Source organism: Cataglyphis hispanica, chromosome 3, assembly GCF_021464435.1.
Source record: "Cataglyphis hispanica isolate Lineage 1 chromosome 3, ULB_Chis1_1.0, whole genome shotgun sequence".
NCBI classification, from domain to species: Eukaryota; Metazoa; Arthropoda; class Insecta; order Hymenoptera; family Formicidae; genus Cataglyphis; species Cataglyphis hispanica.
In genome coordinates this window covers 5667473-5682546 of record NC_065956.1, presented here as the reverse complement: position 1 = coordinate 5682546, position 15074 = coordinate 5667473, and the positions used below count along the sequence as shown (strand labels likewise).

The 15074-nt window shown below is 32.4% G+C and overlaps 1 protein-coding gene across 2 annotated transcripts; it reads right to left on the bottom strand.

Annotated features, from left to right (window-relative positions):
• Positions 1 to 161: 161 nt before the first annotated feature.
• LOC126848460 (annetocin receptor-like) lies at positions 162 to 4146 on the bottom strand. Of its 2 annotated transcripts, none has more exons than XM_050589402.1 (6): positions 3305 to 4146; positions 2193 to 2400; positions 1740 to 1834; positions 1034 to 1329; positions 609 to 746; positions 162 to 391 (listed from the first exon to the last, which is right to left on the bottom strand). In XM_050589402.1, the coding sequence occupies exons 1-6, from the start codon at positions 3592 to 3594 to the stop codon at positions 285 to 287; spliced, it is 1134 nt and encodes a 377-aa protein (XP_050445359.1). In that variant the 5' UTR covers positions 3595 to 4146; the 3' UTR covers positions 162 to 284. The 2 variants fall into 2 exon arrangements, with proteins under 2 accessions (XP_050445359.1, XP_050445360.1); XM_050589403.1 differs by having other exon boundaries at positions 167 to 452; positions 3305 to 4143.
• Positions 4147 to 15074: the final 10928 nt, after the last annotated feature.

Here is a 15074-nt window from a genome sequence, read left to right as displayed (position 1 = left end):
TTAAGTGATGTGTAATTAATATGCAAAATCGAATGTCGTAAATATTTTCAAGACGAAGATTCATGACAATGGATATCATAATCATATGGCTAATTATACCAAAATATTCCCATAAAATAGTGATACTCTTTTGTACAGGTATTTAAAAAGAGAAATCTCTTTTTAACAAATAGTTAAGTTTTATTAAAAAAATTCTTATTTAAAAGTCGCATACATTGCGCGACATTGTTGCGCAAAACGCATTTATAAATATCCTGCAGATGTATGTATGCACAAAAAAAAAACTATATATTCACAATATATTCTTTATATTCAAAGAAGTCCTTAAAATTCAAATTTTGTTTCGTTTCCTCCTCATCCGAATATCTTTGAACTCGCAAGTCGTGAAAATCTAGAAATAAACGACGACCTCGTTGAGGGTACATTTGACGTATTTTGACGTGCATCTATATCTGTGAGAGAAAATATATATATAACATTATTTTTATATATACACACATATATACTCTCTCTCTTTCTTTCTCTGTCTCGTAATGTTTGTGTTCTTTGCAGTAAAAATACACAAAATTGATCGCAAAGTATTATATAAAAAAATCATGATTATATACCGTCATTCAACGAGTCTTTCTTTTTGTAGAAAAAAGTTGTCAACGCTGCACGTAAATCTTTATTGAAAGCAAAATAAATCCAAGGATTGATACAACTCGTAAGACTATTTAGCAGACATAGAATGGTGAAAGCAGCTCCTGCGAATTATAGCACAGTATGAAAATTAATAAACTTAAAGATTTGGAATTTGAAATATTAGATTAAAAAAAAAGTATATAGTTCCCGCCATTGTTGCATTGATTTTTAAGATAAACGTTAACATTGTTAAATATTATAAAATTATATAAGTCTATTAATTACAATTTGATTAAAGAATATTAGTATAAATCATTAAATATTGTACTAATTTTTATCAATTTATCTAATTGATAATAATTTTTCAATTACATTTATTTTTGTCATTGCTATTTTACAGAGTATTTACCAGTAAAAAATGGCGAAGTGGAAGCTTTAGGATCCCACGTTGCCCAGAGTTCAGATCCGATAAATGGGGTACTGGTAGCAATATACAAAGTAATGACAATGATCGTCTGTTTCACGGTATTAAGCATGGCTTTCGACATGAAGGGACCCCGATTTTGCTGTGAGAAATTAGCTTTTTTGTTCTTTTTGAGATCAACGACTCCTGACATCTTATTGCTCGCCCAAATTGCTATACATATCTTTGTATATGTGTATACAAGTACAATGAAGGGTAACAAAAACTGCACGATACTGTACCTATAATTAAAGGAGTCACAATGTTTTAAAATTTATTTCCATGCTGAGCTTGTATATAGTGTACACATATAATACATATATACATATATATAAAATTTTAATTAATTTTTTTATTAAAAATTATTTTATATTTGATTTTCAAAACATGATTATTTTTTCTTTACAAAAAAAAGCGTATTTAGTCCATATTGCACGTTTCAGTCAAAGGGCGTAATACTGCGAAATATACTTAACATCTCGTTTCTTACTTTTCGCCCCATATTGATAATAAAAAGTTTATACTAATATGTAAAGATCGTGCATGAAAAAAAGCTTCTACATATATTTTTTTATAATTAAAAGAAAACAGATGTTTATCTTTTCCCTAAAAAATTGTATATACATATACAATATATGAATGTGAATATTACCAAGTGACATAGGCTCTCTCGCCATATTTCAGATTAAAAGTGGCCCAACATTCCCAAACGTCTGGCATTATTTCCTCATATGAGAATATAAAAACCTAGGATTTTTAAACAAAAAATATCTGTAATTCTTTTTCACTCTCGTAATAACAATAAACATTTGAAAAATTTATGATCCAGCCGGATATACATTTATCAAAGATGTCAAGAAATTCGCAGAAGCGAAATCTCGCGTGAGACAAACGGATGATACATTTACAAGCGACAAGTCTGTGCAATTAGCGCTCTCATAAATTAGCCTGTCGCGACGCGCGCTATTAGATTTGCGTCCGCTGTCTGCATAGGATAAAAATTAATATCTCAAGCGCTAACTGATCCGCCCTTCGTGCAAAGCAAAGTGGCGGTATGAATAAGATACCCAAAAGAATGAAGGTGCGAATTAAATTTTCAACGGACCTGCGGTACACACAGTATTGCGGCGAGCATCCATGCCCCGTACACCATCATTTTCGATCTTCTAGATGTGATGCTGCAGTAACTAAATGGATGGCAAATGGCATAATATCTGTCTATCGCGGTGGCCGTCAGGACATAAGAACTGAGATACAGACCAAACGGCTGTCCAAATTTGATCAGTTTACAGAGCACCGCTCCGCCCTGAAACCTGATGGTTGTTAAATTCAGTTTTGTCAAATTCATTTAATGGGATCATCCTTATTAAATTGTTGAACGATGACCGAATACACGCGAGGAAAAACGTAACATAGAAATTTATGTACTAGAGATATATTATATTTGTATAAAAAAAATATTTATATTTTCTTCCAATTTTTGTTCATTTATCTATTATTTTAAAGTATTGACAATTAATATAAGTTAATGTTTAAAAATAAAAAACTGCATTTTTATAATATATATATATATATATATATATATATATATATATAAATACTAATTAAAATGGTAGAAGCTTCTTGTTTTCAAAATAGCTGGGATTTTTTTAAATAAGACATTTTTATTTGTGACAACAAAACGTCGATAAAAGCTTCTATTTAAATCAATGATATATGTCATATTTTAATGGCCAAATGGATTCCTGATATCAAAGTGTCGATACATATGATTATGTTAAAGAAATAGGAAATATATCTATCTATCTATCTATATTATAATTCTCTTAAAATCAATTTTAATTTTTATATCGCAATGTATTTCAATTTCAAAAATATAACATTTAATAAATTTATCCTGCTTAAAGCATAGATAAACATTGATAAAATTTAACTAGGGGAAGTTTCCTCTCGTTTCTCTTTCATTATGGATAATCATATATATATATATATATATATATATATATATATATATATATATATATATTCGTACATGTCATACACATTATTTCGCTATATTTAAACGTGTTATTTCTTTTAAATAAAAGAACCGATACTCTGTTAAAATTACTCGTTAAAAAACACTTTTATCGCATTTCCTCTTATTATCTTGGCAAAAAATTACGTATTGATTAGCTCATTAAAGAACCATTAGATCGTCGTAACAAAATAACTTACCTGAATGTTATATCCCAAGCAAGTTGCGGTAAAACGTCAAGCAAACCCGTCAATAAATCGGCGACACTCAAATGTAAAATAAAGAAATTCATTCTGGTGAACTTTCGTCGCTGATAACGTCGTCTGGCATAAAGGGCAAACAGGATCAGAGCGTTACCGACGAGCGTGACGAGAAATATACTGGTCAAAACTGCAATTTCCCATCTGGCGAGATACTCGTTTCTCGTGTCGTCTGATGTCTGCACCGAAGATGATAACGACGGTAGTGAAGTATTCGAGTCGCACGACATATCTCTTCCGGATACTCTTTACACTTTTCTCTCAATATCTTTCTGCACCTTTCGTTTTGTCACCTAGACAAAACTTGTCCCAAAAAAAAAAGAAAACTCCGGAGAACGTTCGCGCGGATCCGCGCCTGCTACGAGCATGCGACGTAAAATTCGCATGCCGGTTGAATATTCATACAGACTTCCGATAGTGACGGTGTAACAATACTCGGTGCCTCGATACAATTTTTGCAGAAAATATTATCGAACATATCGTAAAGCGCGCCGATTGAGAACGATGAAACACGGTTCGATGTTGCTGTCAAGAGGCGGATGCCAGTCAAAAATCCGTTCGGCGTGGAGAAACTAATCCATGGACAGCAAATTTCCAACGAGCAATCAGCTTTCTGCAAATCGCTTAAGCAACTTTACCAACCTACGCGATTCGCGCGAGTCACGCGTGCAATCGATATTGCACGCTTTAAACTCGTTCGGGTCGCGCTTCGCCTCGAGTCAACTACGAGTGCAGTGGAAGGATTGACAAGAAAGAGCAATCACATGACAGAAGTTCACGGAATCGTATATAAATTATGTGTATGTGGCAAATGTATGTGTACAGATGTAGTTAAAAGACATTTTTTAGTACTTTTTTTTGTAACGCATTCGACATATAATAGAAGAAAATCTGTTTTCTAAGAATATAAGTTAAAGGATTGATACATATTCCTTATTATATATATATTTATTCTTTAGTTATATTTCAAAAAACAAAATCTTATTGGACATTTAATACATTTTGCACGCACGCGGAGTTTTATTATCAAAAAAACATCCTTCGCAAAGCACATTTTATACTAAACGTAGATTAAAAAAAAATGCATGCAAATTGTAAGTTACATAGAACGAGCATAAAATTAAAATACAACGCATTTCTATAGATTTTCATTATATGTGAATTATTTGGCGAATAATTTCAAGCAATGAGAGTTACCGTTAATTTGTTATTCGCGAAAAACTGAAAATCTTTTTAGTATAATATACAGATAATTTACATAATTACAATCCCATTGGCTGTTGAAGCGAGAGTATTATCATAAACAACATTTATCATAATTATATAAATGATGCATCGCAACACTGTCGTTCATCACTTTTATGGATCATACTTAAACTTATTAAGTTATATCAGAAGTTAATTTTTAAATGGAACTTTATCGAGTAGAACACTAAAGAAATGCGATTATAATAAAATCGACATTAATGTAACAACAACAATATTTGTCAAGAATTGCAGTGAATGGTATATTGTGGAACAATTATAGAGATTTTTCATTTTTATTATACAAATCGATATAAATTGATGAATTGATTTTTCTCTCGAAACATTTACAACGATTTGTCATTAATTTATATATATATATATATATATATATATATATATATATATATATATATACGTAAAATTAAAATTAAATAATAAAAGTTTTTAATAAAGTTTTCGGTTTTTTTAAATAAATGATTTGTCGACGTATCTCATTTGTATATCCATTTGTTATTTTATTGTTCGCTTTTCTCTTTCCATCCAATTTAAATTAAAAACATTTGTGCGTACAACTTTGTTTTATAGATTCAATGAAACAAGACTATTTTTACATTCACAATCAATATGTAAATTTTCTTGAAATATGCGCGCGCGCGCAATTGTTTTTTGCGCAAAAGATATACAAAACAAGCTTTTTTCTTTAATTAGTATGCGCATGTAAAACAAATGGGAAAAAAACACCTTAAAAATTATAATTAGTTTAACAATTATAGCTAGTTTAATTCCAATCATAAGAATTTTCTGTTAATGATCGATAAGTATTGATTATCGCGTTATACGAAGCAGTGATGTCCGTATAACATATTCTCTTCGTGTCGTCTCTGAGGCGTTTCATATAATTATTTATGGTAGTATTGAACGATATGAGGTGTGCACAATGGACTTTTTTTATGATAAACCATTTATCGTTCCCTGACATATTCGCCGAGGTCTCACCGAAACGCTGCGCAAAAAGTGTCTTCAGCGCGCGATGCGATATATGTATAATCATGCTAATGCATTTTGACCCGCGGCAAAAATGTCACTTTTTATAAGTTTTCTTCATTGACAATGAGTGTAAATTAAGGTCATTTATAAGTTTGTTCGAAGTTGAAAGACACAAACTGATCGACATTAAACCTTGACAAGAAGAGATTTAATATCACAAGATATTAATTTTTTTTTTTATAACAACACGACAAAAATATACAAATTATTGCAAAAAAATTTATTTTTTTTTAAGTAAAATTATTATTGTTTACTGCATTTCAGGAATCTCCCAGAAAGATAGAATATCCCAGATAGCAAGCGCACATCAAATGGGAAAATATCGACATAACTCAAATAAAATAATATGCGTCATGACAATGCGTTTTTTTCCGAAGAAATGACAGTTTATTTTATCGAGTATGTTTATACGTTTAAGTGCGCAGGAATATGCCTAGGATTATTTACATTTTCTGCGTGATAAAAAAAATTAATATTAATGTTAATGTGTACTTTATTCTCTTAACTGAGGAATAATATAACGCTTTTTAATTTATTTGGTAGAACGACTATGTAAGCATGACTTGATAATTGACTCGCGGCCAGGTAACCATAATGTATAATTAATTAGTGAAACGCAATCTCGATGTAAATGCGTTCATGTGCTGGTTAATGATCGAGCGACAATCTCGAGCGGGCTAGGCGTGATCGCGACACAACTTTGGACGTTTGTTTCATCAAGGTGTAGGTATACTCAGTTCGTTTATTATGCGTCGCATATGGCATTGAATGGTTAAATAGTTCAATTAAATAAGCATACACGACCTGTATTTGTACGTGAGTCGCGAAAAGACGCATGAAATGAAAGATCTTGGCATGTTATAATTATTGCAATTTACCTTTTGTCGCGCTTGAAGTTTTAAATTTTTATGCAAAACAAACTTTATAAATATTTTTTACTCCTATATACTTATAAGATTAAGGTTACGTCATGGATATGAAATCGTTCTACAACTTTTTCTTGTTTGTAATTCTTTATCGTTTCTTTACCTTTCTTAAAAAATTTCATTTTTTCACGATTAATAAATAAAAATATTAAAAAATTATTGTTAGAAAAACAGAAAAAAAGGCAACAAATATTTAGAGATTAACTCGCTCTTTAAAAAAAATTTGAATGAGTATATTTTTATACTTCGAGGACATTTTACATAAAAATAAAAGGAAGTTTTAAAATCTGGTTCACAAAAGAGACTGAATATTTGATAATATCATTTCATAAAAAAAATTTGCTGGATAAAATAATCTCAACTTTCGCGATAACGCTTGATTTTATTATTAATCATATTGATAGATCTCAGAAACTCAATAATTATTTTTTTTTTTAATTTTGGCTTATTTGCTTTATTTGTTAAAGTGGAGTGGGAGTTGCAATAAATGAAATTTGTAAAGAAGTATGTTTCAATTATTGACTCCAAGCACTAATGTGATCAAAAGCTCAATTATACTCACTCAGATAAAGATTGTGGCCCCACTTAAAAAAATTTTTTATGTTGATATAAACTTTTTATATTTCATATTTCGTACGTGCTCTACGTTCCTCTGAAATACAACGTGATCTCTCGGATTGAGAACCATCGCTTTGCATCATCCCTCACGCTACATCACAGGCGCATCCCTTTCGATGGGTGTCGCGCGTAATTGACTCGGGGGGAGGCAATCGATGCTGTTCGACTCTCTCATAACTTACTCCACTATCGTCAGCGCATTACCCCGCCCTGTGCCCCGAAGGAGAGGCTGCAATATCTTTGCGTTTTATTCATTTCTATGGTCTCGGTGAGCCATGTCGGTGCCTCGTATGTGCCGGCCCTTCGCCTTTTCGCCGGCGCAGCAAGTAAAGACGTTTATCATTGTCGACGCCGCTCGTCCTTCTCGGTTATTACGGGTTATGAACGTCCTGGGAGGCGCGCCGCACACCGGTCGATATAAAGGGAGAAAGTGATGACCTCGGCGAGCGCTCTGGAAAAGCTTCATAAAGTAAATTACTATGTGCCGCACGTACATCTTATGAGGATTAAGGAGGGACCGTACCGGGCGGACACCCCGCCGTCGAGGCATCTCTTTTGGTGGACTTTTCACCCCTGTTTCTTATTCCCGACGTACTCGCCGAGATGGTTAAAATCACGAGATGTTCTCTCTCTTTCTCTCCTCCCCTTCGTCGTTGTACACTTGTCAACGAAAAAAAAAGGAAATCACAGCAAGTAGAGTCAAACACAGAGAAACTTGTATAGATTATAAGCTCGGTTTCATTAGATGCTTATTTCTGGTCACGGATATTTTTCTCCGTAAAACGCTATCTTCGAAACATATTCTCTGATTCTTTATCACGCGAATAAATTCAAGCCGTTTGTAATCTATTTTCTTGTTATTTTCCTAACTATATATAAGAAAGAATCAGAAATGGGCGGTGATCGAAACTAATAATTTTAGAAAATCCGATATATTAATAACCGCATATCACACAAGCGAGATATTCGATTCCTTTCCTCTCCATCCATAATATATTACTTTAAAAAATAAATAAAACAGATTTTTTTGAATATACATTTATTTTACGGTAGCCGTGGCGCTTTGAAGCTTAAGTTTTATTAGTTTCTATTCTTAAGTGCTTCTCTGTAGAAATTACATCATGATAAACGTTTCATTTATAAGAAAAGCGAAGTTTCGTTTATAAGGAGTTCTGTGCCTGTTATAAGCATGATTATTAACTGGATGCCCGTACTGACGAGTACGCTGGAAGGTATTACTGACAGTGAAAGTCAGTCAGATGTCATGTTGAAATGACAGTAATCTAAGTATATTAAAACCTTCTCAATTCTTAATAATAATACTTGAGTTAACAAAATTCCTTTGCAATATCCGCGTTAGATATATAATTAATTAATTAGCATAAGAAAATTCTTCGTACCGTTTCGTCTCACTTGATTCGTCATAATGATATTGAAGCGAATGCTGATAAAATATCCTCGGCAAACATTTTACTATGTTCATTTATAAATACTCATTGCCACTAATTTTCCGTTTTTCATAAAGAGAACTCGACTATTATAATAATTTTTTTACCTCACGAAAATTCGTGTGCATCTTTTTTATTATTCTGATTCTATTATTTTATCATTTTCTCTTGTCAAGTAATGCGACATCGTTGAGTAGATCAAGATCTGAGCTTTTCATAAGATATAATTAATCGCAAATACGAGAAGGTTTGCAGGAGTGAGGAAAGAGTGACGCAGAGGTAGGAGAACTAAAGACAATGACAAATATTGACGAATAAAAAAAGGAACAAAAGAAAGAATGGACAAAACTTGAGATATGTATATATTTGTATGCGAGTATGTATAGGGATATATATATATATATATATATATATGTGTGTGTGTGTGTGTGTGTGTGTGTGTGTGTGTGTGTGTGTGTGTGTGTGTGTGTGTGTGTGTGTGTGTGTAGTTTAATATTAAAAGAAGATCCCTCTCTCTTTCTTCCTTGATATCTACCAGAAGTTCATTCTCGTCTATTATCTCCACTGAATATCTTGCGTACTCAAAATGCGATTTTCCAATGAAACTTTTAATTACGAGGATTGGAATTAATAACATGCCACGACGGTAGCTATTTATAAAATGATAACAAGATCATAATAAAGCAGATGTATATTCTCGTACCGTCGCGTCGGCATCGTCTTGATTATTGACTGCCAGAACAGTTATAAAATTGAGGAAACTCCTTAATATACATATTCTTTCAAAAATATCTATATAAATCAAGATTGTTATTTATTAAATTGTTGTTATAGACAATATTTGGATGACTCAATTTTAGTTTTATATATATATATATATATATGAAAATATTGAGTTGATCAAAGATTAGCTATTATGGTAATTAATATACAATTAGTTTCAAGTTTAAATTTGGTTATATGCAAAAAAATACATTTTTAAATTCTGTTTGAATCAAGTTAGTTAGATATTTATTAGATATTTTTTTATTATATTATAAGTTATTTTTATTATATTATAAAACAAATTGCTACAGAAAAAAATTCATTATTCAACTTTAAATATTATATTATAGGTATGTATGTAATTAATTCTACATTTATCTAAGTAATTTTCTCTTAATTAAAATAATACTAAATGTCTGGCTACTACTAAAAAAACAGAGCTAAATAACACTATATGAGGCCTATGGAATTATATCACGAAAAGATATCAGTCGTAACTTTTTTTCTTAAGATTACTAAAGTATTTTATTATGATAAGAGTACTAAAGTATTTTATTATGATTAATTTACTTAAGTTGCAGAGAGTGCATGGAAATATGCCGGTTGCAAATTATTCATTAAAAGTTTAGTTAGAGAGATACTTCGTTATTCGATCTTCTCCTTCTTTCTTTTTTGTAAAAAAAAAAAAAAAATTTAACTGCGAACTTGACTTCAATCATATTTCTTTACATCTATCCCGTTGTGTCCAAGATCAAATGTAAACGTTGTTATTACGTGGTTTTTCATGAAACGTTCTTTTCTGGCGTTCTAATTTCAGATTCAACTTTAGTAAGTCGAATCTGAAATCAGTTGACAAGTTGTCAAAAAAAGCATACAGTGTCGACAATATTTATTTTCGTATAAATATTGTAATTTAGGCCTTTTATGTATCGATCGAAGCTTTAAAAAGCCGCACACTTACGATATTTGTGATTGCATCTTCATCAATATAGAATTACAAATATTTCTCGCGATTTTTAAAGAGCTCGCTGCAGAAGCATGACACATTTTTTGGTCGAATAATTATCGTGATTTCACGGAATTAATTCGGGAAGCGTGGCTAATTAGATAACTCTGTTACATATTTTAATTTCAACCAAAATTCAATAGAAAGAGAGAAAGAGAGAGAGAGAGAGAGAGAGAGAACGCCTCCCACGCAATAATAAGTATGCTTATAACACGGTGCATTCGCGTTCCAGCTGATGACGGATCTCGTGCTCGCACGCGAGGTAACTAAATTGGCCAAAGTTACTGCAAATTTCACGCCCCGGTGTAAAGCAGCTCGGAAGGAAAATTAAAGAGGATGCGACTCTGTGCCGGGGCGAAACACGCAAGAAGCGGATGAAGAAAACGTAGCGCGCTGTAATTTCGCGCTTCGTAAAAGCTCTCTCTCTCTTTCTCTCTCTCTCTCTCTCTCTTTCTCTTCAGATAGACCACGACGTGCTCGCACGACTCGGCGTCGGACCCGGCAAGAACCAGTTTAGTAACCGAGGTTTAATTGTCTGTCTTCGAGAGGCTAATAGTTCTCTCTCGCACCTGTCTTAATCAGATAACGAAGAAATTAATTGTAAATCGCGGTATAAAGATGCAATTTCCTTCGCGTTCATCACAAGGATTGTACAAAGAAAAATTAACAGATGAAATTAACGTTAATTAGAGAAAATACAGTGGATACAGAGAATTTATTATTAATAAAATTATATTACTTATTATTCACAAAATCTTGTTACGTATAGAAGATAATAATGATCAGCGTTATTAAATATCATTATAAATATCTTCTGCATATTGCTAACAATAATACATAATTAATTGTAGTAGATTGTAATTGTTTATTGCGTGCTTTCGGGACTCGTATAAAAAAAAAAAAAAAATAGAAAAAGAAAGAGAGAGGGGGAGAAGGAGAGAGAATTTTGAATACACGAAATAACGTTAAGCAAGATACTTCGTCAGGATATTTCTCGGAGCTTCTTGCGCTCGAGCTTACCAAATGTTTACGTAGCACCGTGGCAAACGACGCAAAAACGACAATGTGCTCTATGTATGCTTTAAAACAGTAACGTTTCTCACGTACACAAGTCGAGAGCCAGAAAGACATCACTATTAAACTCTCTACCCGAGCTAAACAAAAATGTATATGCGCGCTCGGCTTGCTCTTGTTAAGCGTGCAATAGGCAGCTCGGGACGCTTAGTCCGCACAAGGTAACAAAACAGACGGGAACTTCTGGGAAACTTCCGACCGTGACTTGAAATCTTGTTAAATAATTTAGCTCTTTTGTGTACACCCTCCTTCAGTTTCTTCCTCAGCTTGCCACACACACACACACACACACACACACACACACACACACACACGCCTGACTTCTCTAAATGTAAAATACGCATGACTAAGCTCTTTATTATGACTTGATATCCCATTCGCCGAAAGTGCTGTTGCAATTGAGATTAATAATTTTCTGTATTGGGTTGGGGACTCTGTTCCTTTATCTCGTTGCATCGTTGCCGAAAAGTATCACATAATCGAGAAAGCTTGGACAAGAAAATTTGAGTATTCATAATAAACTGACAATATTCTGCTATTTATAATAGTTGTCAAGTATTTAAAATAATTTTTTCTTCCGATTTTATAAAATTTTTGCACGATATATAATTTACAACAGATAGAATTTTGTTTATTACATATGTAACATATAAAAAATAATATGCATTTTTTTATGATTATTTTTTAAGTATTATTTATTTACTATAATTAGTAGAATTTCATTCTTAATTTTGTCATAAGCTATAATATAAACAAGATCACTTAATGTGGCTTTTAATTTTTAAAGCATTTAAATATAATTAATTGGTCGATTTAACATTGAAATTATGTCAAAATGATAATCGAAGAGTCAACATTTCGATGTCGATTCGAGCAAAATTTTAACTTTATAACATTTGATTTTCGACATTAGTTTGATGTGACATCTACAAAGTAGGCAAAAATGTTTTGGACAAACTTTGAGGTTTTAAGAAATTTAACCCTGAACAAAAAATTTCCTATAAACATGAGTCAAAAATGCTTCCTTAGTTAACGTTCAAAAACTTATAAAATCGTGGTTATTTTATACATTTATACAAATATAGGGGAAAGTTTGCGTTTTTTATCCATAAACTTATAATATATAGATCACGCTACATTTTCCGTAGTCAGAATGCGCCAAAAAATAGAAAGAGATAGTTGCTTCTACCATCATCAATCTGTCTTTTTCTAATGATGCGTGGTAGGGTAAAAAAATCTTCGTTGATTGGGAAACAGAAAAGTAGAAGAGATAAAGATGAAGACAGTCAGTAATACAAAACATGCTATCTACTCACATTCTTTAATTCTCGGTCTAGATATACTATGTCTACGTTTTTATCAAAAAATATTAAAACAAAAATTAAAGAATTAAACCTTCGAATCAGAAAAGACGCGTAAAGAAGAACGAAAGGAAACGAGTGAAACATCCTAGAAACAGACTGTACAATCGTAATGGAGGGGATACGCACACAAGCGTGAATCCTGTATTGCGCAGGCGTTTTGCGCATGACGTACAAAATTCATGCTTGTGTGCGTGTCCCCTCCATTACGGTTGTACAGTCCTGTTCGAAATATGTTCCACGTTTCTTTTCGTTTCTTCTTTACTAAATGGGTAAGGTGGTGAACGTTTCTTCATGTTGATTTACCCGTCGCGAGTGAGTTATGCATGCAATAAGTATTCGGAAATGATATGTAATGACGAAGGAATGTTGGATCGTGATAATTGGCCCGTGCGATCGTAATCAGCTATATTTTCCAAGGTAAGAGCATGCTTGGAATAAAGAAGCATATGAAGCATATGGTGGCGTAACGCAAGCGATATCACATTTTCGAGAAAAAAAGTATCAGATATCGGTGCATTGAAAAAGTAAACTTCCACGCAAAGCTTTAAAGCATCTATACTTTCGGAAAATACAAAATTATCTCTTCGGACAACATTATGCGATATCATATATCCGTCGAAAATTGCCACCACGTGTCTCTTCTATTCTGATAACTGAAATTGTCTTATTACATCGAATCAGAAGTACTATACGGAATAATGAACGGTTTTTCAGCATTTAGCCTTGAAATATATTGCTTCAGAATGTGTGATGAATACAATAAATGTCGAAATATCTCGACAGTTAACTTAACCTAACTTAACTTAACCTAACCCACGCGATCATAATCAGCCACATTTTTTTTTTTCAGTTGAAGCATATACAGAGTGTCCTGCAAAGATTGTGCCAACGCTCGTGAGCAGCTAGAGGACAGTAAACTGAACAGAAAAATCCTTTATCATTTTGCAATTTTTGCAATAATTATTGAAATATTAATTATTAACGAATGAGCACATGTTTCGAGCGGCTATCGCGCGGCTAGACCATGGGACCATACGCTTTAAGCGTGATAACGGCAAGTTTCATAATGTCGCACGGCAACGAAAAGTTTGGTATACGACGAGAGTGATACGCGTAAGAACAAACACTTTTCGTTGCCGTGCGACACGTATATGCAACTCTGTATATACAAATAAATGTTCTTGGTGCATAACCGGTTTAAAAACTATCGTTGCGTATTTCGAATTCTCCATATAAGAGAATAGAAGTTTTTGTGCGTATCACGAATATTAAATTATTGACAGAGCCGTGCAAGAATCATTGTCTTGCGTTGATTTTATAATTGAGTTTATTCGTCTCAAGTCTTTCGCGATTGAAAAACGTGTCCGAGAGTACCATATAAAAATAATATTACATTTGTCATAATAAAGCGCATTATTGTCGCGATTATTTGCAATCGCCATCAATCGCTTCATATGTACCAGTGTTTGTCGCGAAACATCATTTTTCAAACATGAGCTTCGAGCAATTTGATATAAGATCGGGTTTAGGAATGAGTTATAAATCGGATCCATCATAAGACTTAGAGAATTAATTCGGGCTTCCGCAGATCACAACTTACATATCAATAGATAAAATAATAAAATCAATAAATAAATTAATAGTCAATAATAGAATCAATAAAACCAATAAAATTAATAGATAAATTAATAGAATTAATAATAGATATATTAATAGAATCAATAACCATAAGTCTCAATCAAACACACATACATTGCAGGATCATGTCCATCATTTCCTTATTCGTATTTTCATTTTTTTCTTAGTTATTCTCCTATGTATTTCCTTGGATGCTCTTTTTTTTCTTTTAAAAGGAAAATCAATTTTCTCCTAGCTTTCTTTTCTCTATCTGCTATCATTCTTGGCAAATTAACCCTCCTTCCTCTCATCTTTTTGAATCTGATGATTTTGAGAAGGCAATTCAAGATTTTGTCAATGAATTACCCGATCTTGAAAAGGAATGATTCTATCACAAATTATGCCCTTCTTCTCTTGTCTTCTAAATCTGACAATTTTATAAAAGCTATCCAAGATTTTGCCAATGAATAATTTAATCTCAAAGCAAAATTACCTTATCAAAATAAACAACATGATGTGAAAAATTTCCCACTATTTCCTAATAAAATTTCCCACTATTTTAATTCCTTCACACTCATGTTTATTATTTTTTCATTA